This window comes from Labeo rohita, chromosome 12, assembly GCF_022985175.1.
Source record: "Labeo rohita strain BAU-BD-2019 chromosome 12, IGBB_LRoh.1.0, whole genome shotgun sequence".
Lineage (NCBI taxonomy): Eukaryota > Metazoa > Chordata > Actinopteri > Cypriniformes > Cyprinidae > Labeo > Labeo rohita.
This window is the reverse complement of record NC_066880.1, coordinates 24,657,778-24,685,084: the sequence shown is the minus strand read 5'-3', so window position 1 is coordinate 24,685,084 and position 27,307 is coordinate 24,657,778. Positions and strand designations below refer to the sequence as shown.

General features: G+C 29.9%; 1 protein-coding gene across 1 annotated transcript in view; it reads left to right on the top strand.

Annotated features, from left to right (window-relative positions):
- Positions 1-27,307, top strand: part of arid5b (AT-rich interaction domain 5B) — a 158,726-nt gene that overhangs the window by 28,482 nt on the left and 102,937 nt on the right. The window contains exon 4 of the mRNA XM_051124509.1: positions 21,020-21,250. Within this exon, the coding sequence (XP_050980466.1) occupies positions 21,020-21,250 (231 nt within the window). The remainder of the gene's footprint in view (positions 1-21,019; positions 21,251-27,307) is intronic.

Here is a 27,307-nt window from a genome sequence, read left to right as displayed (position 1 = left end):
TATTTTATTTTATTTTATTTTATTTTATTTTATTTTATTTTATTTTATTTTATTTTATTCTTTACATTTTACTGTACACCAAATTGAGAATTTTTCTCAGTTTGGGCCTCTGAATAAAATTATTTTACTTTAACTTATGTTTATTTTATTTTATTTTATTTTATTATTTTAGATTTGATTTTATTTCATGTTATTTGATTTTACTTTTTACATTTTATTTTATACCAAATTGAGAATTTTTCTCAGTTTGGGCCTCTGAATAAAATTATTTTACTTTAACTTATGTTTATTTTATTTTATTTTATTTTATTATTTTAGATTTGATTTTATTTCATGTTATTTGATTTTACTTTTTACATTTTATTTTATACCAAATTGAGAATTTTTCTCAGTTTGGGCCTCCTGAATAAAATGTGTTTATTTTATTTTATTTTATTCTTTACATTTTACTGTACACCAAATTGAGAATTTTTCTCAGTTTGGGCCTCTGAATAAAATTATTTTACTTTAACTTATGTTTATTTTATTTTATTTTATTTTATTTTATTTTATTTTATTTTATTTTATTTTATTTTATTTTATTATTTTAGATTTGATTTTATTTGATGTTATTTGATTTTATTTTTTACATTTTATTTTACAACAAATTGAGATTTTTTTTGTTTATTTTGGATTTTTATTTTATTTTATTTTATTTTATTTTATTTTAATTATTTTTATTGATCACTTAAGATTTTATTTATTTTTTTATTTTTACTTTATTTATTTTTTAGCTCCATATTCTTCTATATTATACTATATGAACCAGAAAAGCCTGTACTCAACTAATAATACTCAACAAAAACCATATGCAAAATTTTATTTTATTTTAGTTTATATATATATATATATATATATATATTGTCTAAAGTCACAATAAACTCTTGACAGACTATTATTTTGTACAGCCTTAATCCAGAAAATGGTCCAGGTTGCATAATACACCTGACTACATTTAAGATACTAGTTTTGCAAAAAAAAAAAAAACTATGTCAGTAATTGTAACCCCCTTGATGTTCTTGTTTTTCTTCTGTGGAACACAAAAGGAGAACTTAAATTTGTCTCTGTTCCTCACACAAAGCTGTCATATGACTTCAGAACACTTAAAATATAATGTACAAATCATATAGACTTCTTTTATGGTGCTTTTGTCGTTTTTTTTGGAAATTGACAGATATGGTTACTATATATACTTCGGTGTTTCATGGAAAAAAGTTATAAATTCTACACATCTGACAAAAGGGTGTGAACATTATGACAGAATTTTCAGTAAACCATGCCTTTAAGTTGGTTTCTTTCTTCGCATTGTTAAATTTGACCTCATTGATGTTTTTTTTTTTTTTAGAGGATGTGGTATTGCTCTCGGGGGGCTGCTCTCAAACCCCCAGGTGATTTGCAAAACTTGCAGAAAAGGAAGACAGCAGCATGCGTTCAAAGCGGAGAGAATCGTGTTCCTGTCAGCTGATATTTCAGTGGCTGGAAAACTCTCTTGGACTGATTTATCAAGTTAGCTGTTAGAACAAAGATGCCCTTTACTGCTGATCTGAGACCAGTTGCCCATGGAAACATTTCTAATACAGCTTCAGTGGCCAATCAGCAGCCACCTCTCACCCCCTCTGCCCCGGGGCAGTTGTCAATTTGACCTTTAACCTCCAGTGAGCGTCGGTGGTGCTTAATAACAGCCATTAGCGAACACTAGTGTTTCCTTTCTTGTCATCGCACGTACCGTGGCACTTTGAGTTTAAGCATAATGGCATGGCACCTCTCAGACATGTGGTGTCTAATTTCCAGCATGCTAAACCCTTTTGAGTCTTCAGAGTCAAAGAGCTGCAGAGGTTTTGGTATGGTGTAGTACATGTTGCATTCTCAGCATTGCCACAAGGGGCACTGTAGAGTTAGCAATTTTAAAACTAGCTACCTGAATAATAACACTGTTCAATAGGGGTGTAATTATACATTTTTATAGATGAAATGACTAATGATATGGTGTGTCAGTGCAATGTTTAAAAAAAGTGTTGGCAAGTATATGAAACCATGTTACTCACCAGTTGGCTAGACACTTTTTTTCATTATTTCTATCAAATTTCTGAGAATGCAATATGGTTTTGTGCAATTATCAAATGTTGTAATTATACAACAACTGTGATGTTTTTGCGTGGGCCCCTTATGATAACAATGTCTCAGAGCGGCTGGCGGTAAATGCTGCGCAACACAAACTCCATCTCTACAAGTGTTTTGAGTTTTGAGTCACAACATCTTCCCAAGCTTGTAATGAGAATAGTTTATAAATCTGTTGTCAACAAAAGAGAAGCTTTTCAACAGAAGAGTTTCTCTGCTGTTTTCCACCAAAATGAAAGCTTCATGGTTTGACGTTCAAGAGCAAAGAAAAAAACAAGCATAAATATTAGTATTTTAGTTGTGTATAGTTTCATGGTGGGTAAAACATGTTTTTTCCAAGTGAAGGTCCAAATAAAAAGTAGATTTTTATATTTTTTTGACTCATTTACCTTGATCCCTCCCCCAATCTACCATTGGTTAGATGTTAGGATAGCCCCACCCCAAACTTGTTCCATTGGTTGAGCAGTTGCTGCTGTTTTATGTTGATAGCACCACTTTTTAGCACAAATATCCATATTTGTGAAATACTGTGAAGTTTATATTTTGTTCATATTTCATTATTGATTTAACTTTTATAATTTGATTTAAATAAATAAATAAAATTAAAAAAATGGCAGTTAGATGTGTTTTTCCAATTTGTTCTGTCAGTTTTTGATTAAATAATTAAAAACTATTTTTTAAAATATATTTTTCCAAGTAAAGATTCAAATAAAAAGTTAAAAAAAGTTTTTATTTATTAATTTTTATTATTATTATTATTATTATTATTTTGATAGCACTACTTTTTTTTTTCAGAAAAATAACTATATTTGTTAAATACTGTGATAATATTTTTTTATACTTCTTTATTGATTTGTTTAACCTTTATAATTTGATTTTAATAAATAAACAAACAATTCAAATAAATAAAATGGCAGTTAGATGCATTTTCCCAATTTGTTCACCCGATTTTGATTAAATAATTAAAAACAATTTGTTTTAAAACATATTTTTCCAAGTGAAGGTCCAAATAAATAGTGAAAATTTTTTTTTTTTTTTAACTAATTTATCTCGATCCCTCCCCCATCTCCCATTGGTCAGATGAAAGGATAGTCCCGCCCCAAACTAATTCCATTGGTTGAGCAGTTGCTGCTGTGTTCTGCTAGCCAGTTTAAGAAAAAAAGAAACAAAAAAAAAAACAATAACAAAATATATTTGTGAAATACAGTGACATTATAGTGATATAAAAATAAGAGTAATATTTTGTTTATAATCCTTTATTGATTTGTTTCATTTTTTTCATTTGAATGAATGAATAAATAAATAAATAAAATGGCAGTTAGATGCGTTTTCCAATTTTTTTCTGCCTGTTTTTGTTTTAAATAATTATATAAAATATAAATATATATAAACATATAAAATATATAAAATATATATATTTTCTGTGGCGGGTAAAACACATTTTTCCAAGTGAAGGTCCAAATAAAAAGTAAAAAAAAACAACTCTTTTTTTTTGTAATTAATTTGCACTGATCGCCCCCCCCTCAATCTACCATTGGTTGGATGAAAAGATAGCCCTGCCCCCAAACAAATTCCATTGGTTGAGCAGTTGCTGCTGTGTTCTGCTAGTTGCGATGCTCAAATAAATATTTTTTTAATAGCACCACTATAGTTTTTTTTTTTTTTTTTTTCAGAAAAACTATATTTTTGAAATACTTTGAAATTACCATAATATAAATATTGAACACATCATGATTTTATCATTTTATATCTCTTCAAAAAAAAAAAAAGGCAGTTAATGAGAGCTACAGCCTATACCAGCGTGCTCTTTCTACAGTTGTTTTTTTTCCTTCATAGCGCAGAACCCCGTGGTTCAAGATGGACGTGATCCTTTAATATGCGTGCTCTTTGTGGCAGCTCGGAGAATTATGAATGATTAATTCTTTGGACAGTAATTGCAAAGGCCTTGTCTACCGCTGACTGCAGATGAAGAAATCAACACAATAGTGCATTGATAGCATACTATCTTCTTATCCTCTGTCATCTAATCCCTCCTTTGTGTCACACTCAAAATGCTTTTTAATTAGTTTCATTGGGTAATGCGCTTCTTTCCTTCTGTCTGTGGCTATTGTCATCATGTTGAGTCACATGAGTGCCGCCATTGTCTCCAGCGGGGCTCCCCGGAATACACTTGCCATTTCCCGTGAACAAGCGCAAGTTAATCGCTTTGACATAGGTGTCTCTCGTCGCCAGTGTTTGACTGCAGCATATTGAAATTTTCTATTAAAAATAATAAAAACAGGCAAAGGTGTACATTTGTGTATTAATCAAAACGAGTAGTATGTCGAACTATTTAATATCTTAAGGTTTATGTAAGAAAATAACATGTGCTGTTGAATTAAACACTGTTTTGCATTTACTTCTTCATAAAAGTTAGCTACGCTCGGCTGGTTTTCTTGGTTGCTTCAAAGACCGGCAATGTGTTAATCCGTCCCTGTCGTGCTTCTGAATTTCAGAGATGAAAGCTCCATTATTTCTATTGTTTTGGACTCAACTGGAGATAAATTCTGGGGTGCCGCTCAAAGGGCCAGATCGGATCTTTTGTAGTACATACGAGAGATGTTCCATGATATCAGGTCTTGAACAATTCATGAGAATTTTGCAGTACACATACAATTCCCACGACTCTGTGAAGCGCTCGATCTGTCATTCTGCTGTGTTGCACACAAATATGCTTGTTATGTTGCATGAAAGATATATCTCTAGAAAATGAAGGCATCGTGTGTTCGATGCACTCTAGAAAGGTTTAGCTGTGATTTGTTTTTGTGGAATAATATTCAAAGCGTGTAATCTTAGTAACTGAACAGCTGTAGAAACAAAGCGTTGAAGCAGCCAGTGTATTAGCACTTACAAAGGAAGTCATTTATTTTGAGCCATATGCTAACGCTGCTATGACAAAGAATATTTTTTTTGGTATACACTTATTAAACATATACTTAGTCTGTAATATTTATATGATATATTTATAGAATTTTTATATATTTAAAAAAAATAATAATAAAATCAGTAATAATGTGAAATATTATATTTTTAAAAAATTAAAATGTATTCCTGTGATGGCACAGCTGAATTTTTAATTATTAAAAATATTAAATTAATTATTATAAAAATAATTTATAATAATTAATTATTATAAATTGTAATAATCGCAATAAATTATTTATTATTAATAAGCAATTATACAATTATAATAAGCAATTATATATATATATGTACACACACACATACGCAAGACTAGAAAAAATTGGAAAAAATAACTAACAATGTGAAATATTATATTAAAAAATATATATAAAAAAATGTATTCCTGCGATGGCACAATTAAATTTTTCAGCAGCCGTCACTTATTAATTATTAGAATTTGTAATATTTATTAAACTTATTAAACATATAATTAGTCTGTTATATTTACATAATATATATATAATATTTCTATATTTAAAAAATTATATATAAAAAAGGTAAAAACAGTAATAATATGAAATATTATATTTTTTAAAATTGCAATTTATTCCTGTGATGGCACAGCTGAATTTTTCAGCAGCTGTCATTCCAGTCTTCAGTGTCACATAATTTTTCAGAAATCATTAATTATTAATTTGCAATAATTACAATACATTATTAATATAAATTATATATTATATAATTAATATGCTGATTTATATATATATATATATATATGTGTGTGTGTGTATATATATATATGTATATATGTATATATATATATATATTTAAAATTTAGATTTTAAAATATAGTTATATATTATATATTTAAATAATATTATATATATTTTATATGTATATATTTTTTTTAATTATACAAAACAAAAAAGTTTAAAAGCATTAAAAATGTGAAATATTATAATTTTAAAAATGACAATTTATTCCTGTGAATTTTTCAGCAACGGTAATTAATAAATGATTCTAATTTACATACAATACAATTACAATTACTTATTACTATAATAACATATAATAATAATAATAATAATAATAATAAAAAATATATATATATATATATATATATATATATATATAATGCCTTTAAGAAATATCGCACTTTTGATTAATTTATGTGTCCAAAAAAAATGTTAATTTCTTGAACAAATAATAATACTTTTTAAAAATTTTACTGTACATTGTTACTAAAATATGCTATCATTTATTTGAGGTTAACAAATCAGCCCTTTGAACCATTTCCATTAGTTTGAGCTGATTCAGTTAATCAAACTCACAGCTGCTGAACACTAAAGGTCAAAAAATGTCTTAGGAGGCGTTGCAAAACTAGCCTAATTGCACAGTTTCGGAAACTATTAAATCATTGCAACATTGACAATGTTGCTTAATTTTACAATGCTTGCAAAATCTTCACAAATACATGAGAAATATTCTTTTATATTGCTAGATATCTATATTTCCTTTTTCTTGAGCACATAATAGCAAGTGATCTTTCTTTCCCTGAAACAGTATCTGTGTCTTTTGTATGTTGCTGCACCTTGTTATTCAGTTTTCTATATAGAGGCATCATTAGAATAATAGGCTCAGTGTGTCTCTCTTCAGAAACTAGAACATTTCGACATAACCAAATTTGTTCTAGCTTGTCATGTTTTACAAGAGGCATTAAATGCAAAGTTTGCTGTGTGGTAATCAATAATACAGACAGTTATATTTGGAGCCGGTCCCTCTGTAGGAATATTAGTGCTTTGGCTTGTTGCTAGGGAGCAACACGAATTGTGCTGGAACTGTAGCGGACGAATGCCCACTGCTGTAAAATATCGGCAGGTGCCATAAATCATCAACAAACGCTTTCGACATCAGGGGGATATCCTGGAAAAATGAGCTCAGGGTAATTTCAGCTCGGACAAGCTGGAATCAAATAAAGAGTAATATCATAGAATTATGGGGAGAGTTGTGCCACGTCGTGCCGCCCACATCTGCATCGCGAGCGAATCGCAATATATTGGGTTTAATTGTCAAGTGATTCCTACCAGCAATCATACAAACTCGCCAAAGAAACAGTTTGGGTAATTGAGTGTAGGAACACTGTGTTTTTCCAAGCGCCTACTCTCTCAATTCAATGTTTCCTCTCTCAGTTTGGTGAAAATATCATACTGTGTCTATCATGGAGTCAATGAAAGGCTTGTTTGAAGGGTAATAGTTGAATCTCGAATGTTTGCCGGGCTTCTAAGACAGCCAAGTCCTTGGAGAAGACGAACGAGAACTACTGGAGGGTGTATTAGGGACATTTGAATATGAAAAGCTTTATATATTTATGTGAAATTGTGGCAGGTGACTGGTTATCTGGGGAATACGCTGATATTATCTTGCTAATGACCCCGGACCATAACTGCTGTTATATGTATATATATATATATGTGTGTGTGTATAATAATTATTAATAATAATAGTATTAATAATAGTAATACATAATTGTAATTATTACAAATTATAATAATTCATGATTTCTGAATGTATTTATACATTTATTATTAATAATAATTAAAAAGTAATAAATAATTGTAATTATTACAAATTATATATATATATTTGTTATGATGAAATGATAGGGCAATATTTGGCCAAGAATCCGGAATGTGACTGTGCAAAAAATCATATATATGTATATGTATATATATATATATCAGAAATCAGGAATTATTATAATTTGTAATTAGTACAATTATTTATTACTTTTATTATTAATACATTTATATATATTTTTTTTTCCAGAAATCATGAATTATTATAATTTGTAATAATTACAATTATTTATTATTATTATTAATACTATTATTATTAATAATTATTATTATTATTAAGTAATTATATATATTAGCCAATAAATGATTTCAGAAAAAAAAAAAAAAAAAAAAAAAAAAAAAACATATATATATATATACACACACACACAGAAATCATTAATTATAATTTGTAATAATTAGAATTATTATTAATAATAATAATAATTATTATTATTATTATTATTATTATTAAATAATTATATGTATATTCAGCTAGATCAGCATAAAAATTATAAAATGAATAATTTTGTATAATAATTAATAATAATTAATTATATATTTATCTTTTGAGAAATCATTAATTGTTATCATTTGTAATAGTTCAAATGAATTACTAGTATGATTACTAAGTAATTTTATATATATATATATATATAATACATTTATTTGTATATCCTTTACAATATATATTGATATTTATAATTTATAAAAACATTAATAAATAAATACAAGAAATGTAAATTTATTCCTGTGATGGCACCACTGAATTTTATATTTAAACTGAAATATATTTAAGTTTCCAAAGACATTCCAAAATGTGTATCTGGGACCTTCCTGCTTTACATGTAGTCTGATCTATATATATATATATATATATATATATATATTATGAAAATGTTATAATGTGACAGTGTTGTTATCAATAACTAAAACTTAACCTAAAACTTTTTTATTATTCAAATTAATCTGAAATAAAATATTCACTAAAAAACTTAACTTATTAAACATAAAATTAAAATGTTGGCTTGACAGCTTAATTAAATAAAATAAGTTTAATTCGATGTATTAAAATCACTAAACTTAAAACAAAAATAAAATATATATTAAAGCTAAATAGAAATATTTTAAAAACTAATAAAAAGGACTACTGCATTAAAATTAAAAAAACGTAAAATTACATGAAAATATATAAATACTTTATTTTTAATACTTTATTTTGGTATTTATTAATACAAAATATTAATAAATATTATAATAACATAATTCTAAAAATAACACTGCAATGTGAACGCAACAAGAGCAACTTTTCTGCTTCACTTTGCTCGTTTGAAAGAAGACTGAATTTGACTCCTTTAAAAATGACTTAAGTGTGAACACTTTAAATGTGATGCACGATATTAAAATGTTCATATGCTGATTTTCCAGAAAACTGTAAACACTATTAAAACATTGCCCATGTGTTTGTTCGAGCATCATAGCAACACAGCAGTTCTGCTTCAGCCAGTAGCATGAGTTTGGGGTGGGGCTGTTTGTTTGACGACCAATGACAGATGAGCAAAGTGTCTGGGGGGGGGGGGGTGTTAATTTGAAAATATGATGTTTCATTGTCATTATTTTTGCAGTTCCATTTGCTGAGGCTATTACAAACTTCACCTTTGAAATGTCTTTCTACTGGCACAAAGACCTTGTTTAATACACAGGCCTGGGTTTCAATGACTTTTTATTCTTGCCTGTGTCTAAACAGCAGCAATACGAGATGTTAAACGCTAACAGATTGCTTTTCAAATCAAAATAATCACAATGTGTGATTGTTCTGCAGCCCCGCTCTTGTCCTTTCCACCTCCAGATATTTGTGTACATTGTTATTCTGTATTCACAACACAAGGATCGATATTGTTCGGGTAGTGTATGTTGTAATCTGTTCTGGCTCTCACATCAGGCATATTGAAGTATCAGAACCAATTTAATGACCCAACAGGGGCGCAGAATCTCAGCAGCCCGCAACATTAATAGATGGATGTTATTTGACTCATTAGAGGTCGCGGCTGTGAATAATAATTAGGGAAAGACTGATTATGCTGAACCCAACTCTAATAAGACATGCATTTAAAATTTCTCTACAATCTCTGCACGCACACACAAGCTCATCACTCCAACGTGAAGCAAACACACACACAGGAAATTGATTTGTGGGTTTATGACTGAAGTGCAATTTTGTTAACTATTATTGACGGGGAGTCTTGCATTAAAACAGTTGCCGTGGCGATGACACACATTTTCCTTTCATTATTGTGTTCTGTGGTGCAGAGAGCACTAATAATAACACACGCCAATAACTTTAGCAACAACGCATGCTTATTTTAATACAGTAACCAGGACAACTAACAAGCAGCTGCTGTCAGGATTCCAGGAATCTTTTTTTTTTTTTTTTTTCACCTTCTGTCTCTGTCCTCACGTTGGAATTGATATTTTAACCTGCATATTTTAAAGAGACACGTAGCTATTATGGCGTGTTTGTTGAAGCTGACTCATTGACAGGGAGAAGATATTGAGTAAGGGTTGTTTTGGAGGGTGGAGATGTGCAGGAATGTATCTGAAGGCCCGTGTTTGACTTTCTGGGAATTCACCGGCCCATTTGGCGAAACTTTTGAAGCTTGTGTGTAATGCATGTTAACAGCGGTTGTTTTTGCTAAAACTTAGTCAGTTTTACTGAGGCTTAGTCACCTTGGTGTCTGCAGTATAGTTGAGGTTCTATTAGTTTTTATTGATATTTTAATGTTTTTTGGGGTTTTTTTGTCTTCATTTTCATTTAAATTTTGATTAACATTTAAGTCTTTTTGCTGTTGTAATTTTTAGTAAGTTCAGTTTTCGTTTTTTTAAATATATGTCTGTATAGCTTATTATTTTTTTATTTAAGTTTTAGTTGTTTTATTACAAATTAAACTACATTAAAATAAGGAATGCAGCTGAATTTTTTTGTTTGTTTTTTTACATTTTCATTTTAGTTAAAGTTTAAGTAATTAATTTTTATTTGAGGTTTTTTTAGTACAAGTTAAACTACATTAAAATGAGGAATGTAGCTGATTTTTTTAGTATTTTATTTAGAGTTTTTGTTTTTGTTTTTTTACATTTTAATTTTAGTTAAAGTTTAAGTAATTGTGTGTTTTTGTCATTTTTCGTATGTTTAGTATGGAGTAGGTTTAGTTTTTTTTGTAAATATGTTTTTATAGCTGATTAATTTTAATTTCAGTTTTAGTTTTTTTTTTTAGTACAAGTTAAACTATAATAAAATGAGGAATGTAGCTACATTTTCATTAGTATTTTTTAAAATCAGTTTATGTTTCTGTTTTTTTACATTTTCATTTTAGTTAAAGTTTAAGTAATTGTGTGTTTTTGCAATTTTTCGTATGTTTAGTATGGAGGATGTTTAGTTTTTGCTTTGTAAATATATGTTTATGTAGCTTATTAATTTTTATTTCAGTTTTAGTTTTTTTGTACAAGTTAAACTACATTAAATTAATGAGGAATGTGTCTGAAAATTATTTGTATTTTATTTTGAATCAGTTTTTATTTCTGTTTTTTTTTTACATTTTCATTTTAGTTCAAGTTTAAGTTATTGTGTTGTGTTTTTTATTTTAGTATGTTTAGTATGGAGTATGTGTAGTTTTTTTTTTTTTTAAATATATGTCTATAAAACCTGTTGATTTTTATTTCAGTGTTATTTTAGTACAAGTTAAACTAAATTAAAATGCGGAATGTAGCTGATTTTTTTATATTTTATTTTGAATTCATTTTTATTTATTTTATTTTTATTTTATTTTATTTTTTTCATTTTTATTTTAGGTAAAATTTAAGTTATTGTATTTTTGGTATGTTTAGTATGGAGTATGTTTAGTTTTTTTATATATATATATGTATATATGTCTAACTTTTTTATTTCAGTTTTAGTTATTTTAGTACAAGTTAAACTAAAATAAAATAAGGAATGTAGCTTTTTTTTAAATATTTTATTTTTAATTATTTTTTTAAATTACAATTTTTATGTTTAGAGTTGTAGTTATTTTAGTAATTAACACAAATGAAAAATGTGGACTAGTCAACTAGCTGAAATAATTTTAATATGTATTTTATTTTATTTCTGTTAATGTGTGTCAGTGTTTTCATGCTTTAGTTAAATTAACAATAATAACCCCGGGCTACAGGAGACGTCTGGCTGATAACAAACGACGTTGTACCGATAGCTCAGGTTTCATTGCATTATAATCAAAGGGGCTTTTTCATGTCGTAATCTTGGGTTATGGCCTTATTTGTAATTGCTGATTGGCAAATAAGCTCACGGAAGACCTGCTGACAAGTAATTTGGATAAATGGCTTTGTAAACTCCCTTCACAAGCTCAGGCACGTTCAAGACTGAACTTTAAACAAACATTATGAGATGTTTATCTGATTTTTTTCATGTTACTTGTCATAATTGCAATGTAAAGTACACTGCCATTTTTTTATTATTGAAAGTATGTACCTTGAGCTGTAATTAGTGTTTTTCACTCGGTTCTCTCTCTGTCTGTCTCCTTGAGCTTTTTGTTCTGTCTTGTAACTTGACATTCTGTTCTTTTTTGAAATAATGAAAAAGTCAAGAGCCTCCATCTCATCAAAACAAAGGTTCTGTTGAAAAAACAGCTTTATTGGTTTTGATTGATGGCACAGATCCTCAAACCAAGTTTTATAGAACAAAAATATCATGAATTATTAAAACTCAGGGGGCGTTTTACCACATACGCCCGTGTTTTATGTTTAATTGGTCCTCTTTGGCAGCGGCGAGCGGTGGAGAGGTGTTATGTAAATATATTCCCACAGAGGCCCATTTGACATTTGTGGAGCACTTGAGCGGTATACACGGAGCAAACTGACATAGGGAAAATGTCCATTCGTTCTGATCTGGGGAGACATGTTAGGATTACTCATGCAGATTTCAGCCTGTTGATTTTGCAACCAATCTTTGCCCTACCTGTGTGTGTGTGTGTGTGTGTGTGTGTGTGTGTGTGTTTCCCCCTGTCCTCATCACAAAGGCTTCTTGTCAAAGTGTGTTACTGGAAAATTGCATAATGTGATTTTCAGCGCACTCTAATCATAGTGTCGTCCTAGCCAATTAAATTACTAAACATAAGAAATCCTTTCTTTAGAAAAGGTTAGATGTTATTAACAGTGTGGCTGCACAGCTCGTTTCTGACCTCTTCTGTAGCCCAAAGCCAAATCTAATCAAGAAAATGTACATTGGATCCCTGCGTGATTAGCAGGGCGCAGCGCGGCCCTTAAAAGACGGATATTTTGAGACCAACCTCAGTAGTGCTAATTGCAAGTAAAAGAGGGGAATACTATGGGTCTTATGGGTCTTGAGACTGTTAACAGATTAAGTCCAATTGTTTTTTTTTTTAACCGATTGTTAGGTGCTTAACCTTCAGAAAATGTTATTCGTGCAGCTCAGGAGGTCAAACTAAATACTATCTTTTGTTTTCAATGAAATAAAATCTGTTATGAAAATTAGGAATGTCTAAATACAATTTAAAACCCTGATTTGTGCAGTTTTGTTATTTTACGTATATAGTTTTTTTTTTTTATATTGTGAATCTTTTTTTTCAGTTTTTTTTTCTTTTATTTTAATTTTAGTTAAAGTTTAAGTAATTGGTTTTTTGTCATTATTTTGTATTTTTAGAATGGAGTATGTTTAGTTTTTGTTTTTTAAATGTATGGCTTGTAAGTTAAACTAAATTAAAATGAAACATCTTTTTAATTTTTTAATTCAGTTACCGGTTTTTCTTATTTCAGTGTATAGTCTGTATATTTATTTTTTAATAAAATAAAAGGCGGTTATGAAAATTGGGAATGTCTAAATACAGTTTAAAGTCCTGATTTGTACTGTTTTATTATTTTAAATTGTAAAAATCGGCATATAATTTTATAAAAATAAATACTTAAAGGATGACAAATGTTATATATAAAAACGCAACAATAAAAACGCATATACACATCACCATTTTTTTTGTAAAATCAGTACTTTCATTCAATAAAAGCACATTAAAAGTGCTAAAAGTGCTAAATATAAGTGACAGTAAAAATATTTATGATTTTACAAAAGATTATTGCTATTTAAAATAAATAGCAAATGAATAGAACTTTCTATTCATCAAAGAAAAAAAAAATTCTTGAGCACCAAATCAGCATATTAGAATGATTTCTGCACGATCATGTGATTATGAAGGATATTGTAATAATATTTCACAATACTGCTGTATTTTTGATCAAATAAATGGAAACAGCGTCATCTGTCAAAATATTTTGAAAACAAACAAACAAAAAATACTTACCTCAAACCTTTAAACATAATATATATATTATTTTATTTTTTTTTAATCAAATATAAATTCATGCCCTGGTCACGTTTTCTTGATTAAATAAACATTACTTACACTAATAATTTTTATTTTACATATATATATATTACATTAACAATGTAATTAATATTTTATTTATTACAGCCAAATATGAATTAGTTTAAGCTTTTTAAGCGTTTTACATTTAATAATACTAAGAATTTAAGGCAGTTACAATGTAAACAAAGTATTTTATTTGTGAACTTATGTTTAGCTATTCTTCTTAATAGTTAACTTTAAATTTTTTGAATTTTTGGGATCATCAGTCATTAAGGATTGGTAAATATGACATTTAATTTAAATTTCACCAAACTGATTACTCAGAATTTTTTTTTAAGTCTTATTTTGATGTAACAAATTGTTAATATCTAAGTGTTGCTTACCTTTTTTTATTTTTTTTTTAATTAGTATTCCCATTAACACTATTATATTGTTCATTAAGAATGCAAAATGTGCACATACACAAGAGGCGGGATTTATCGTATATGCTTAGAACTAAAATTTGTGAGAAAATTGAATTTTTTAAAACTTATTTCCAGGTAGAGAATAAATGAGAAAGATAGAAGCAATGAGAGGAAATGTGCTCCACCAAGAAGGAAACGTAGTACATGCAGTGAAAGTCCAATAAAAGGATAAGCAGTATAAATCAAAATAGTTCATGTTCTGTTCTCTGCAGCCATCAATTTGAGACTGCAGTCTCTCCATTTCATTTGAAACAGAACGCTGTAGTCATGCACCAAAAAATGTAATGGCCCATCTGATATTGTTATCACTCAAATATGCTGCATGAGGTCAGCTGTATTATTTTTGAACAAATAGTCCTCAGTTCTTTCTCCACATCTAGATGGTGGATAATCTTTCTCTTGAAGGTGGGATCTGAGTGTATGACCAATAGCAGATGGGGCAGGTGTTCGGGAAACCTATTTGAATACAATCATTATTTTTCTGTTTTATTATGCGATGGTAGTGATGCAGAAATTAAATGTAAAAACGTGTTTATGGCTCTCGGCAGCAGACTGTTTGCGGCCGTTGTGTGTGAATAAAGCTTGTTCTCTCCAAGGACGCCATCGTTTGAGGTTTGCGACTCGCATGTCATATTACGAGAGCTTGTTTTCCGAGATGTCAGGTTTTTGAGGTCGAGAGATGCGATGATACTTTGATTCAGCCGAGAGGTTTTTTTTTCCCCCCAGTTCTGATGGGAAGACTAACAGGCGAATGCTATTGCTCAGATCTCTGATCTCCAAGAACTGAGTGACGTGGCTTCCTGCCCAGAATCTTTTATATTGCCAATCCTAACAGAGAGCTGTCATGTTAAACCAGCAGCTCAAGCTGTAGTAAAACATAATAGCCCACAAATCTATATTCGAACCCCTGGGAGCAGCTCTCCTCCACGATCCTCCATTATAGAATAAGATTAGCTATATGAAGTCACAGTGCTTCGATTTGAATTGAATTATCATTACAGCGAAGCTAATATTAGAGACTGTGGGATTCGTCAATGGTCTTTGTGCTGTATGGCATTGTGTAGCGTTCTGACTCATCAGATGATGTCAGACATTGTTTTTACAATGAAATCAACAAGTTGGATTGTGTTGATGTCATGAAATGATGATGGTGTGAGAGGATGTTAACCAGCGTTTTTATTTCATGGGAAAAGTAATATAGGAATCAGTGGTGTAAATAATACTGTACACCTGTTAAATGTGTAAAAATATGAAATATAAAGTAGTACTGTGTAGCCTGCAGTAAAACGTAAGCACAGGCTCACCATCTTAACATTTACTGTTCTGCTTTTGTTTGCAATTTTACAACGTTATTTACAACTTTCTTTACAATTTTTTAGAGTGTTCTGAAATCCATTGGAAATACAAGGTTGACTGCAACACCTGGAAATGCACTTTCAAAGATTCTAAGTCTGAGAAACTACAGTTAAAGCAGCACTTAGCAATAGTGTTGCACGATATATCAGTACTTAAAAAGTATCGATTCCACATTTGACTAGTACTGGTACTTTGAGAATGTATTTTAATAAGAGCTGTATTTCTGCGTGTCTGTGTTAGTGAATGGCGCAGATGCGCAGTTTTGTTTACTAACTTTACAACGCATACGCGTGACGTTTGCAGTGTTTTCAGCCTCTGCCGCCACAAAATATGAGTACATGAACACATAAACATAATCTCTAGAACTGCTCTGAGAGTCACTTCAGGAGCGTTTTACCGTTTCTTTTGCGGAAAACTATCGTCATATAATGAAGATCCTAAGGTCTTCACAGCAACCCGTCAAAATAAAATTTTGGTTTAACTTGACAGTCATAAATATATTAATATATTACTTAATGTAAAGATAGTACTACTACTACTACACTGTAAAAAATAAAAAACACAATTTGTTGAGTCAGCTTAAAATAATTTGTTACCCTGCTGCCTTAAAATTTTAAGTTCAGTCAACTAAAATAAGTTTATTCAACTTGAAATGTTAAGTTGTACTAAGTAACAACTTGGATAATTGTGTTTGCTAAACTTAACAGATGGGTAAGTAACCCAGCTGCCTTAAAATTTTAAGTTGATTCAACTCAAATATCTAAGTTGTCACTTAGTATAATTTAACATTTCAAGTTGAATAAGCTTTTTTTAAGTTGACTGAACTTAAAATTTTAAGGCAGCCAGGGTACAAATTATTTTAAGTTAACTCAACAAATTGTTTTTTACAGTGTAATAAAAATATTTTTAAAACAATATTTAAGGAATATTTACCAGAAAAAAAATATTTACCAGAAAATTGTAAATACACAACACAGTATTTCAGATTTTTTTTAATAAATAATAAATGAAATTTAAAAAATGATAATTCTTTATCAAATCTAATTATCATTTATAAAATCATTAGACATGCTTATGATTATTAAAATGTAATGAAACGATTAAAATAGAATCCAGAAAATTAATGGAAAACAGATTCACAAACAAAACTGAATTTGAGAAAAATAATAAAAACGTATTTCATAGGGCCTTAAAAACGTACTTTTTTAAAAGCTTTTAATAAATTGCTGTTAAATTCTGCAAGTTTCATGATTTCAATTAATTAGACATGCTTTTTGATAATTTTTTTAAATGTAACCATTAAAATAGAGTCTAGAAAAATTAAAATGGAATTTGAGAAAAAATAAAACCAATTTTATAGGGCCCTCTTTATTTCATTTGTGTCTTTGTTTTATTGTTACTTGCATCTAGGTTCTTATTATTAATAACGAAGATAAAATAACAACAAATGACTATGGCATGATATAAATTGGTGTTGTGAAATAAAATTACTATATCATGAAGTAAGATTTGGCTTTATCCTTTAAGCTAACTTACCAAAATAGCAAAGATCTCTACATATCTGTAGGCTCGGTGGTTGTTCATCATAATTGTGTGTAATGGCACTAGCATGTGATTATTATTATTTTATTATTATATATATTTTTTTTTAAAGGGGGGATGAAATGCTTTGCTTTAATAGATAAAAAAAAAAAAAAACTATGATTATGATGATTAGTTTTCCTGTTGTCCTATGTTTTTTTCGTAGTATCGGTTCAGTAGTCGTATTGTGATATTTTAGTCTGGTATCGTCACAACACTACTAACTGGAGCAGTGAAACATTGTCATATGGGAGTTTTGTGCTCACAGGGACCCTGATTCGAATCCGGCCTGTCTCATGACTCTGTACTTTTAAAGTCCGTCAATGTCCTGAATTGTGAAGAATGATTTTTTAAAGCTGTAAATATATTATTGAAGCATGTTTTACTAGAAAATATTATTTCAGTCTTTAAATTTCAAAATGTCATGCTCAATTCAATGCTTAGGGCTGTAACTGCCCATGTTGCCAAGTCAGTGGTTTTCCTGTGGAATTGGGCTACTTTAACACTGTTGCCGTGGGTTGTTTTTCATGTCGAGTTAAAGCGACCCCAATAACATAATATTCGGCCCCTGGAATGCTAATTTTACCAGGGGAACCTCGCCAAAAAACGTGCATTTTACCCCTCGGAATGCGATTTTTAATGGGGGACCCTTCTCAAAATGCGACTGGGCTAGTTTAGAGTAGTAATTGGGTGGGTTTTGTTGTGAAAACCTGGCAACCCTGGTGACCACCATAGATAGGACCTATGATTTCCACAATGTAAAAAATTGCAGACAGAATCATGGAATGCAGTCATAAAAATGGAATTTACTGTATAATGTGGAATGTTACAGAATTTGCCAAATTTTGAATAAATAAATTAAAAGGAGGCCAGTACACTTAAATCATTTAAATATATGCATGTTCTGTGTGTAAATAAATGGCGCAGATGCACGGTTTCGTTTTCTACACACTTGCGATGTTTTCAACCTCTGCCATCCAATATACAAGTACATGAATTCATAAACATATTCTCTAGAACTGCTCTGAGAGTCACTTAATGAGCATTTTACTGTTTATTTTGAGAAAAACTATCGTCATATTACATACAAACAGAAACTAGAGGTCTTCACAGCAGCCTGTCAAAATAAACGTTTGGTTTAACTTGAAGAAACTGTGACAGAAATCATTAAAACATTATTTTTAAAGGAATATTTACCAGAAAAATTACCTAAGAAAAAAATGTAAGCACGACACAGTATTTCTGGTAAAAAAATAAAATAAAATAAAAGAATAATAATACATTATTTTTTTATATAAATTAACTAATTAGAGATGCTTTTTATTATTAAAATTTAATAAAAATGGAATCCAGAAAATTAGTGCAAGACACAGAATTTGGTCAAAATAAAACTGAATTTAAGAAAAAAAAAAAGTGTATTTCAAAGGGTCTTAAAATGTGGTAAAACGTTTAATAAATTGCTGTTAAGTTGCTGTGATACCATGATTTCTATTAATTAGACATGCTTTTGAATTAATATATTTAATGTAACCATTTAAATAGAGTCTAGAAAAAAAAATTAAATCCAAAAAAAAAGAAGAAAAAAAAAACTTGAAACAGAATTTAGGTAAAAACTAAAATGGATTTCATAGGGGCCTTTCATATTCAATAATTGGAAATTGCCAAATTGTCTCCATTACACAATGCTTGTTAGGATGACAAAATGTTTGTTCAGCGGTCTAACAACGCCTGTCAGTGTCAGAATGATTGAGATGGCCAATCAAATCAAAGTAGGCAGGGTTTACTCTTCAGTGAAGCAGAGCGTGAATTCCAGTGTGAAGTATCAGTTTTAACACTGAAAGAGACTGAGGTAAAATGAAACTAGCAAAACTGTTTTACTATAGAAATGCTAAAAAACCAACAGGAATATCCAGTAAATGCAAACCACTCAACCTTTGCTCAAGTATGGTCGTTTAATTTTAAAATGTGATATCACACGTTTAATAAAATGCTGTTAAATTGTGTATGTCATGATTTCTATTAATTAAACTTGCTTTTGAATTAATATTTTTAATTTAACCATTAAAATAGTGTCTAGAAAATTAAAAAGAAAAAAATAGAATCCAGAAAAAAAAAACTTAATTTACGTAAAAATAAAACTGATTTCATACGGGCCTGCATATTCAATAATTGGAAATTGCCAAATTGTCTTAATTACACAATGCTTGTTAGGATGACAAAATGTTTACAAATTACATTTCTAGCCTGGTCTTGTTCAGCAGGTCTAACAGCGCCTGTCAATGTCAAAATATTCTAGATGACCAATCAAATCAAAGTAGGCGGGGTTTACTGTTCACTGAAGCAGAGCATGAATTCCAGTGCGAAGCATCAGTTTTAACACTGAAAGAGACTGAGGTAAAATGAAACTAGCAAAACTGTTTTACTATAGAAATGCTAAAAAACCAACAGGAATATCCAGTAAATGCAAACCACTCAACCTTTGCTCAAGTATGGTCGTTTAAATTTAAAATGTGATATCACACGTTTAATAAAATGCTGTTAAATTGTGTATGTCATGATTTCTATTAATTAAACTTGCTTTTGAATTAATATATTTAATGTAACCATTAAAATAGAGTCTAGAAAATTAAAAAGAAAAAAATAGAATCCAAAAATAAAAAATAATTAAAGGTAAAAATAAAACTGATTTCATAGGGGCCTACATATTTAATAATTGGAAATTGCCAAATTGTCTCAATTACACAATGCTTGTTAGGATGACAAAATGTTTACAAATTACATTTCTAGCCTGGTCTTGTTCAGCAGGCTAACAGCGCCTGTCAATGTCAAAATATTCTAGATGACCAATCAAATCAAAGTAGGTGGGGTTTACTGTTCACTGAAGCAGAGCATGAATTCCAGTGCGAAGCATCAGTTTTAACACTGAAAGAAACTGAGGTAAAATGGAGCTAGTGAAACTGTTTTACAATAGAAATGTTAAAGAACCAACAGTAATATCCAGCAATGCAAACCACTCAACTTTTTCTCAAATATGGCTGTTTTGAATTTAAATTGTGATATAATTTATGTAATTCATGAAATTCCTTACTGAATGTGGCGAGACAAGAAACATTTTGTGTTTTCGACATAGTAGGCATACAAATGAAAGTGCATATCTGCTTATTTCAAAATATTATTTGCAAATGGTTGAAAATGAATACTTCCAACTAGAATTAGGCCTATAATTTCCTTCACTGTTTGATTTCTTTATGCTTTGAAAAAGTGGTTCCCCACATTGTTAAAGACATGGTTGCAGCCTTGGTTATTTGTGAAATTTAGCAATTACGGAGTGAAAATTGCTTCCAACTTGCTTCTATTTTTTTTCAGTGTAATACAGGCAAAAGCTAATGGAAACATTATTTTGAGTTTCTTTTGTGTGATAGAAATGATTATGTTCACTTTTAAATAATAATTTATACTTTCTTGTGTTTAGATGAGGATGTGGATGAGAAGAAGGTTCTGGTACTGAGTTACCCCCAATACTGTCGGTACCGTTCCATCATCGCGCGGCTTCGTGAGCGGCCCACCTCCTTCCTGACGGACCATGTGGTGCTGGCCCTGGGGGGAATCGCATCCCTCACCAACAACACCCAGATCCTGTACTGCAGGGACACTTTTGAGCACCCCACGCTGGTGGAGAACGAGAGTGTGTGTGATGAGTTCGGTAAGTCGATTTTACAGAAACCGCAGTCGGAAACAAACACTACGCAAGTTCAATGCAAACACGTTCTTTCAGATAGAAATGGACCAATATTGCATTTTTACATTGTACATTACATTGAATTGTGTTTAGCATTACAAAACTAGCTCATTCCTGCAACGCATTGACCAAATATTTGCATACTTGCGTAAAGTATGTTTCTGACCTTGCCATTTGGAGGCTGATTACTGCTTATTAGTTCATCAGTTGCATTGCTATAATTGAGTGAAGAAAGAATTAACGGAGGATTGATGGCAGATGATTCCGTAATTGAGTCTGTGGTCAAACTAGTCAAATCAGCAAAACAAGACCCTCATCTTCATTACCTGACTGATGATGGGCTGCTGTATGAGGGCAGGCGGCTTTATCACAGTTGGTGTACAAACAGGAACGAGTGACTTTGAGCTGGTGATTGAAACAGACACTCGTGGCTTTTAGCCTGTCGAGTTGAGAGTCGAGGGCTTGTTGTATGATAGAGTAGAACTCTCAGATGAACTGAAAGCCTGTTTTTACACTGAGGTCTGAGCCCGTCACAGTCCGTCTGCTTGTGTCAGTAACTTCTTTTTTTTTTTTTTTTATAAAAGGGCTGCTTTGATATCAAAAACAGCGATTCGTCCCACTTTTGGCTGATGGTTAGAAAACCTCAACTGTGCATGTAATTACTGGCTGTAAATGGCGGTCTTTCTCCGATCTGTGCTTGATCGTGTGTTTGCAGTGTACAGTGATGGTATTTCTGTGCACTACTGTGTGTTTTTATACTACTACATTTTCAAAATTGATGAGGTTTTTATAGAAGCACTGTATAAGTATGCTGATTTTGGGTTGTGTTCTTCAGATCACAATCAGATGTGTTTCTCAAGGGGCCGTTTGCACAAAACTTGCTCCTGCAAAAACAACTGGACAGAGCAGGGTGCTTTCAGACACTTTTTTTAGAATTTGAAACTGTTTTCAACTTGATACACTGTTCTAAAAATAGTATGCACATGAGTGAGATGCTAAAAAAAACAGTTGTTTGTGCGTATATAGACCAACTAGTAAAATATTAAAACACTGAATGACTAGTAAACCATCCTGCCTCATCTTAAAGAGAAGAGAGTTCACCCAAAAATGAAAATTCTGTCATCACTGACTTACCCTCATGTCATTTTAAACCTGTATGAGTTTCTTTGCTCTGTTGTGCACAAAAGAAGATATTTTGAAGAATGTTGGTAACTAGATATTTGCTGGTAGCCATTAATTTAAATAGTAGGGCCCTATGATTTCTGTGATGCGAAAAACATAGACTGAATCGTGGAATCCAGTCATAAAAATGTAATTTACTGTATACCGCGGAATCAAAACGCAATATGGACTAGAGTCTGTGAATATTAAGCCTTAAATATGAATCCTGCATGTTACGATTTTGTTTCCTACACGTACTGAAGCACGCGTGACGATTGCTGTGTTTTTCTTATGATTACATAATCACATAAACAATATTTAGAACTGATCTGAGAGTCACTTCCTGAGCATTTTACTGTTTCTTTTGAGAAAAACTATTGTTATGTCAAATACAAACAGAAACTTAAAGGGCTTCACAGCAGCATGTCAAAATAAACGTTTGGTTTAACTCGAATAAATGGTGACAGAAAAAAGTATTACTGGAGCGATTGTACTGCTACTACTACAATTATTATTAAAACATTATTTCTCATGGAATATTTACCAGAATAAATGATTTACCAGAAAAAAAAAACACAGTATTTTTTAAAATAAATAAATAAAATTACAATAAAAGCAATCAAATAGAGATGCTTTTGATTACTGATTATTTTTTTATTTACAAAAAAATTTTTATTAAATCAAAAATAATGATTATTTTTGATGATTAAAATTTAATGAAACTATTCAAATGGAATACAGAAAATTAATGGAAAACAGAGAATTTGGTAAAAATTTAACTGATAAAAAAACAAACTAAAAAAACATGTTTCATTAACTTTTAATAAATTGCTGTTAAATTGTGTACGTTTCATGATTTAAATTAATTAGACTTGCTTTTTGTGTGATCTTTTTTAATTTAACCATTAAAACTGGATTTTTTTTTACTGAATATAATGATAGCACTACTATTACAACAATTATTATTAAAACATTATTTTTATGGAATATTTACCAGAAGAATTAATTTACCAGAAAAATAAAAAAAAACATATTTCTAAAAAAAAAAAATTAATAAAATAACAATAAAATCAATCAATTAGAGATGCTTTTGATTACTGATTGTTTTAATAAAAATCATTTTATTAAATAAAAAATTTTGATTATTGTTGATGATTAAAATTTAATGAAACTATTCAAATGGAATCCAACAAATTAATGGAAAACAGAATTTGGTAAAAATTAAACAGAGAAAAAAACAAACAAACAAAAACATATTTCATAGGGCCTTACAAATAACATTTTTATTCAACTTTTAATAAATTGCAGTTAAATTGTGTACGTTTCATGATTTAAAGTAATTAGACTTGCTTTTGTGTGATCTTTTTTTAATTTAACCATTAAAATGGAATCTTGAAAAAGTAAAATGGAAAAAAAAAAAAAAAGAATTTAGAAAAGGATAAAACGGAATCTGGGAAAAAAATTTACGGATTTCATAGGGCGTTAGAATAGTAGTTTTTTCCATACTATTAAAGTCAGTGATTATCGTCAGCTGTTTGGTTACCAACAAGATATTTCTTCAAAATATCTACGTAAAGAAACAGTTCCTTTAAAGCAAGCCCGTACATTTTCTGTATTTTCTGCATTATTTATGGGATAAATCTGTGAGACTGGATTTAAATAAATGAAAATAAAGTAAATGGAGCTGTACTGAGAGTCCTGTTTTTGTACTGGTAACTGAAACCATAAATCAAATTATTCATAATATATAATAAACAAGCTCACAGACTCACAGTTTGTAAGACCTCAGGCTCTCGTTCAGTGTATTTAGATTCTATAAGACTATAACTTCAATGCCATTACTCACTTAAATATAGTTTTCTGAATGTGAAATGAAACTCAATAGTATTCTATTCAAGGCCTTCACATAAATGCTCCACTGACATCAGTGTTTCTATTACAGTACATACTTGACAAAACAAGATGTTCTATAAGCAATGCGTCCAGTTTTGAAATGGTCTTTAAATGACACAAACAACAGAGCAGGTTTGCGTGCAGTTCGCTTTTCCACAGATGCTGCCAGTGAAAAAGAGAGGCTCAAGTTTACATGCTCGAATTCCTGTCGGAAAAACGTTGGGCTATTGAATGCTGTTTTGTAAAAGACGATAGAGCTGTTTACATAATAGCATTTGACGAGACGGGTGAACAAACTGACAGTGAGTAATACAATTGAGTAAATGGTTTCCAATGACTTTAATGGATGTCTTTAGGATTCTCTGATTGCTCAGAAACCATGTTCTCGTCTCTAAAAGTTTAACATAAAGCGTTCTGCTCGAATGGGACGGCCTGCTGGGATTTGAATACCCTGATTAAAACGTCTTCGTTCTCGCCAGGGCTTTAAACACAACTACGGCACGCTGCGTTGAAACCCAAAGAAGTCATTCCGTTAAACTTCGTAGGGTGTGTTATTTATTAAGGCTTTAGTTCAACATATGAAGTCATTGTTCATGTAAAGGCTCCCATACGCTGGATTTGTTGCAGAGGGGTAGATCTGATGTTGGCCATCTCTGAAGCTGAGAAAATCATAGAGAGACCGGGGGGAAAAAAAGACTTCTAGTGCTTTTTATGCTCGAAGTGACGGCTACTTGGCGGAAAATCTTCTGCGTTTAGCCTTGTCATTAAGTTTTTGAAGCGAATAACAGTGCTTCCAAGGGCTTGGCGATGAAGAGGGGAGTTCTACAGAGCTGAGCGAGGTCCAGCGCGTTATAGAGGAGAGATGAAAATGGAAAGCAGCGCTATTTAAGGAAAAATACAGCTGGAATGGTGCAGATGTGATATTGAATATTTTTAGTCATTTGTTCCTCTGTTAATGGAAATAACTGCAGGGTTTGGCTCGCTCGCATGCCTCTTTGGTCACATGTTATGAGACAACAGGATGTTAAATTGACTTGAGTCTTATCCTCACTTGAATGGACTTTAAGAGGGTGGCTGGGGATTGAGAATATGGAATTTGATAAGTGATACTGAGGATTTTTGTTCTGGCATCAGCTGATTTGTACCCCTGCTTGTCACATGGTTATGATAACATTCTCTTAGCTGTAGCATTTCAGCACAATGCTGTTGAAATTTCTGTTTTCTTTCCTGTCCTATTGAAACAGGACATGTTGCAGGGCTTGACTGATATAAGAGAGACATTATAATTGATTGGATAAACACCTTTTATTTTATTTATTTAATTAAATTAAATTGAATTTAATTTAATATTTTTTATTTATTTATTTATTTATTTTTGGCCTTTGCCTTTATTATATTATATATTATATAACCTCTATTATTATATATGAGGGTGGAGGTTTTTACAGAAAAGTGCAGTAGAGAGAATCAGTGTTATTTTAGTATCAGTGATATACTGTTGTAGTTTTTTTTAGTAGTTTAATTTTGGTGTTATTTTTATATTTTATTTTATTTTATTTTATTTTATTTTTTATTTTATTTATTTTTCTCTGTTTTCAGCATTTTAGTAATTTTGGAGCGTTTTTTCCCCATTTTTATTTTTTTTAATTTTTTTAATTTATATGTCTATATAGGTTTATTCAATATTAGTTTTAGTTTGTTGTTTTGCTTCAATTTAACTGAAAATGAGAAATATTGCCTTGTATGTATGTATGTATGTATTTTATTTGTAATATATAATGTTTTTATGGTTTTGGTTTGGTTTACTATGGCCATTTTTTATTTATTTACTTGTTTGTTAGTTTGTTTGTTTATGAAATAAATAAAAATTATATATATATAATTTTATATATATTATTATAATTTTATAAAAAATATATATATATAATTTTATTTAATAGAAATTTATTTTAACTTGGGACAATTTTATATTTATTTATATTTACTTATATAAAATAAAATTAAATAAAATGTAATTATATTGCAATATATATATATATATATATATATATATTATTTAAGTTAATAATTAATATAAATGTTTTAATGGTTTTGGTTTTAGTCTGACAGTTATTTATTTTAAAACTAATTATATTAATCTTCGTGTCCATTTTTTGTTAAAAAAAAGAATGAAAGAAAGAAAGAAAGAAAAAACCTCTATCACCTTTATTTTTTAGGGCTGTCAAACGATTAATTGCGATTAATCGCACACAAAATAAACGTTTGAGTTTGCCTAATATATGTGTGTACTGTGTGTAATTATTATGTAAATACAAACACATTCATGTATATACTTAAGAAATATTTACAATTTTTTTATGTATTTATTATAATTTTTATATAATTTATATTATATATAAAGAAAAATATTTTGTACATAAGATATTTCTCATAAATATATACATTAATTTGTGTGCATTTCTTTCTTATACATAATAATTACACACAGTACACACATATTTAATAGGCAAAATCAAACTTTTACTTTGTATGCGATTAATCGTGATTAATCATTTGACAGCCCTAATATTTTCAACATTTTTGTCACTGTCTTTTAAAGCTTATATGTATATTTACTCAGATTTAAATGACCAACTTACATCTGCTCCATTCTTCAGTAACCGCCACTAAAGCTGCGTTACATTGACAGATCAGTCTGTTGAAACGTGTTGCTCGAACTGTTGATATTAGACCAAAATGATCAGGGATGTTGTTAAAAACAACTTAAACAGCATGTTTTTATTGCTGCGTTTCTTCAGCGGGATCTGCAGAGCTGTAGGTGTTACACACAGACAAAAAAAGCACAGGGTTGACAGACGACCACAGTGTACTCATACCGCTAGTTCTTCTGCTGTTTAGGAACAAAAGTATGTATCCTACTTCCTCCTTATTACCTTGAACACCAAAAAAGTGTTGTTGGTTTGTAAA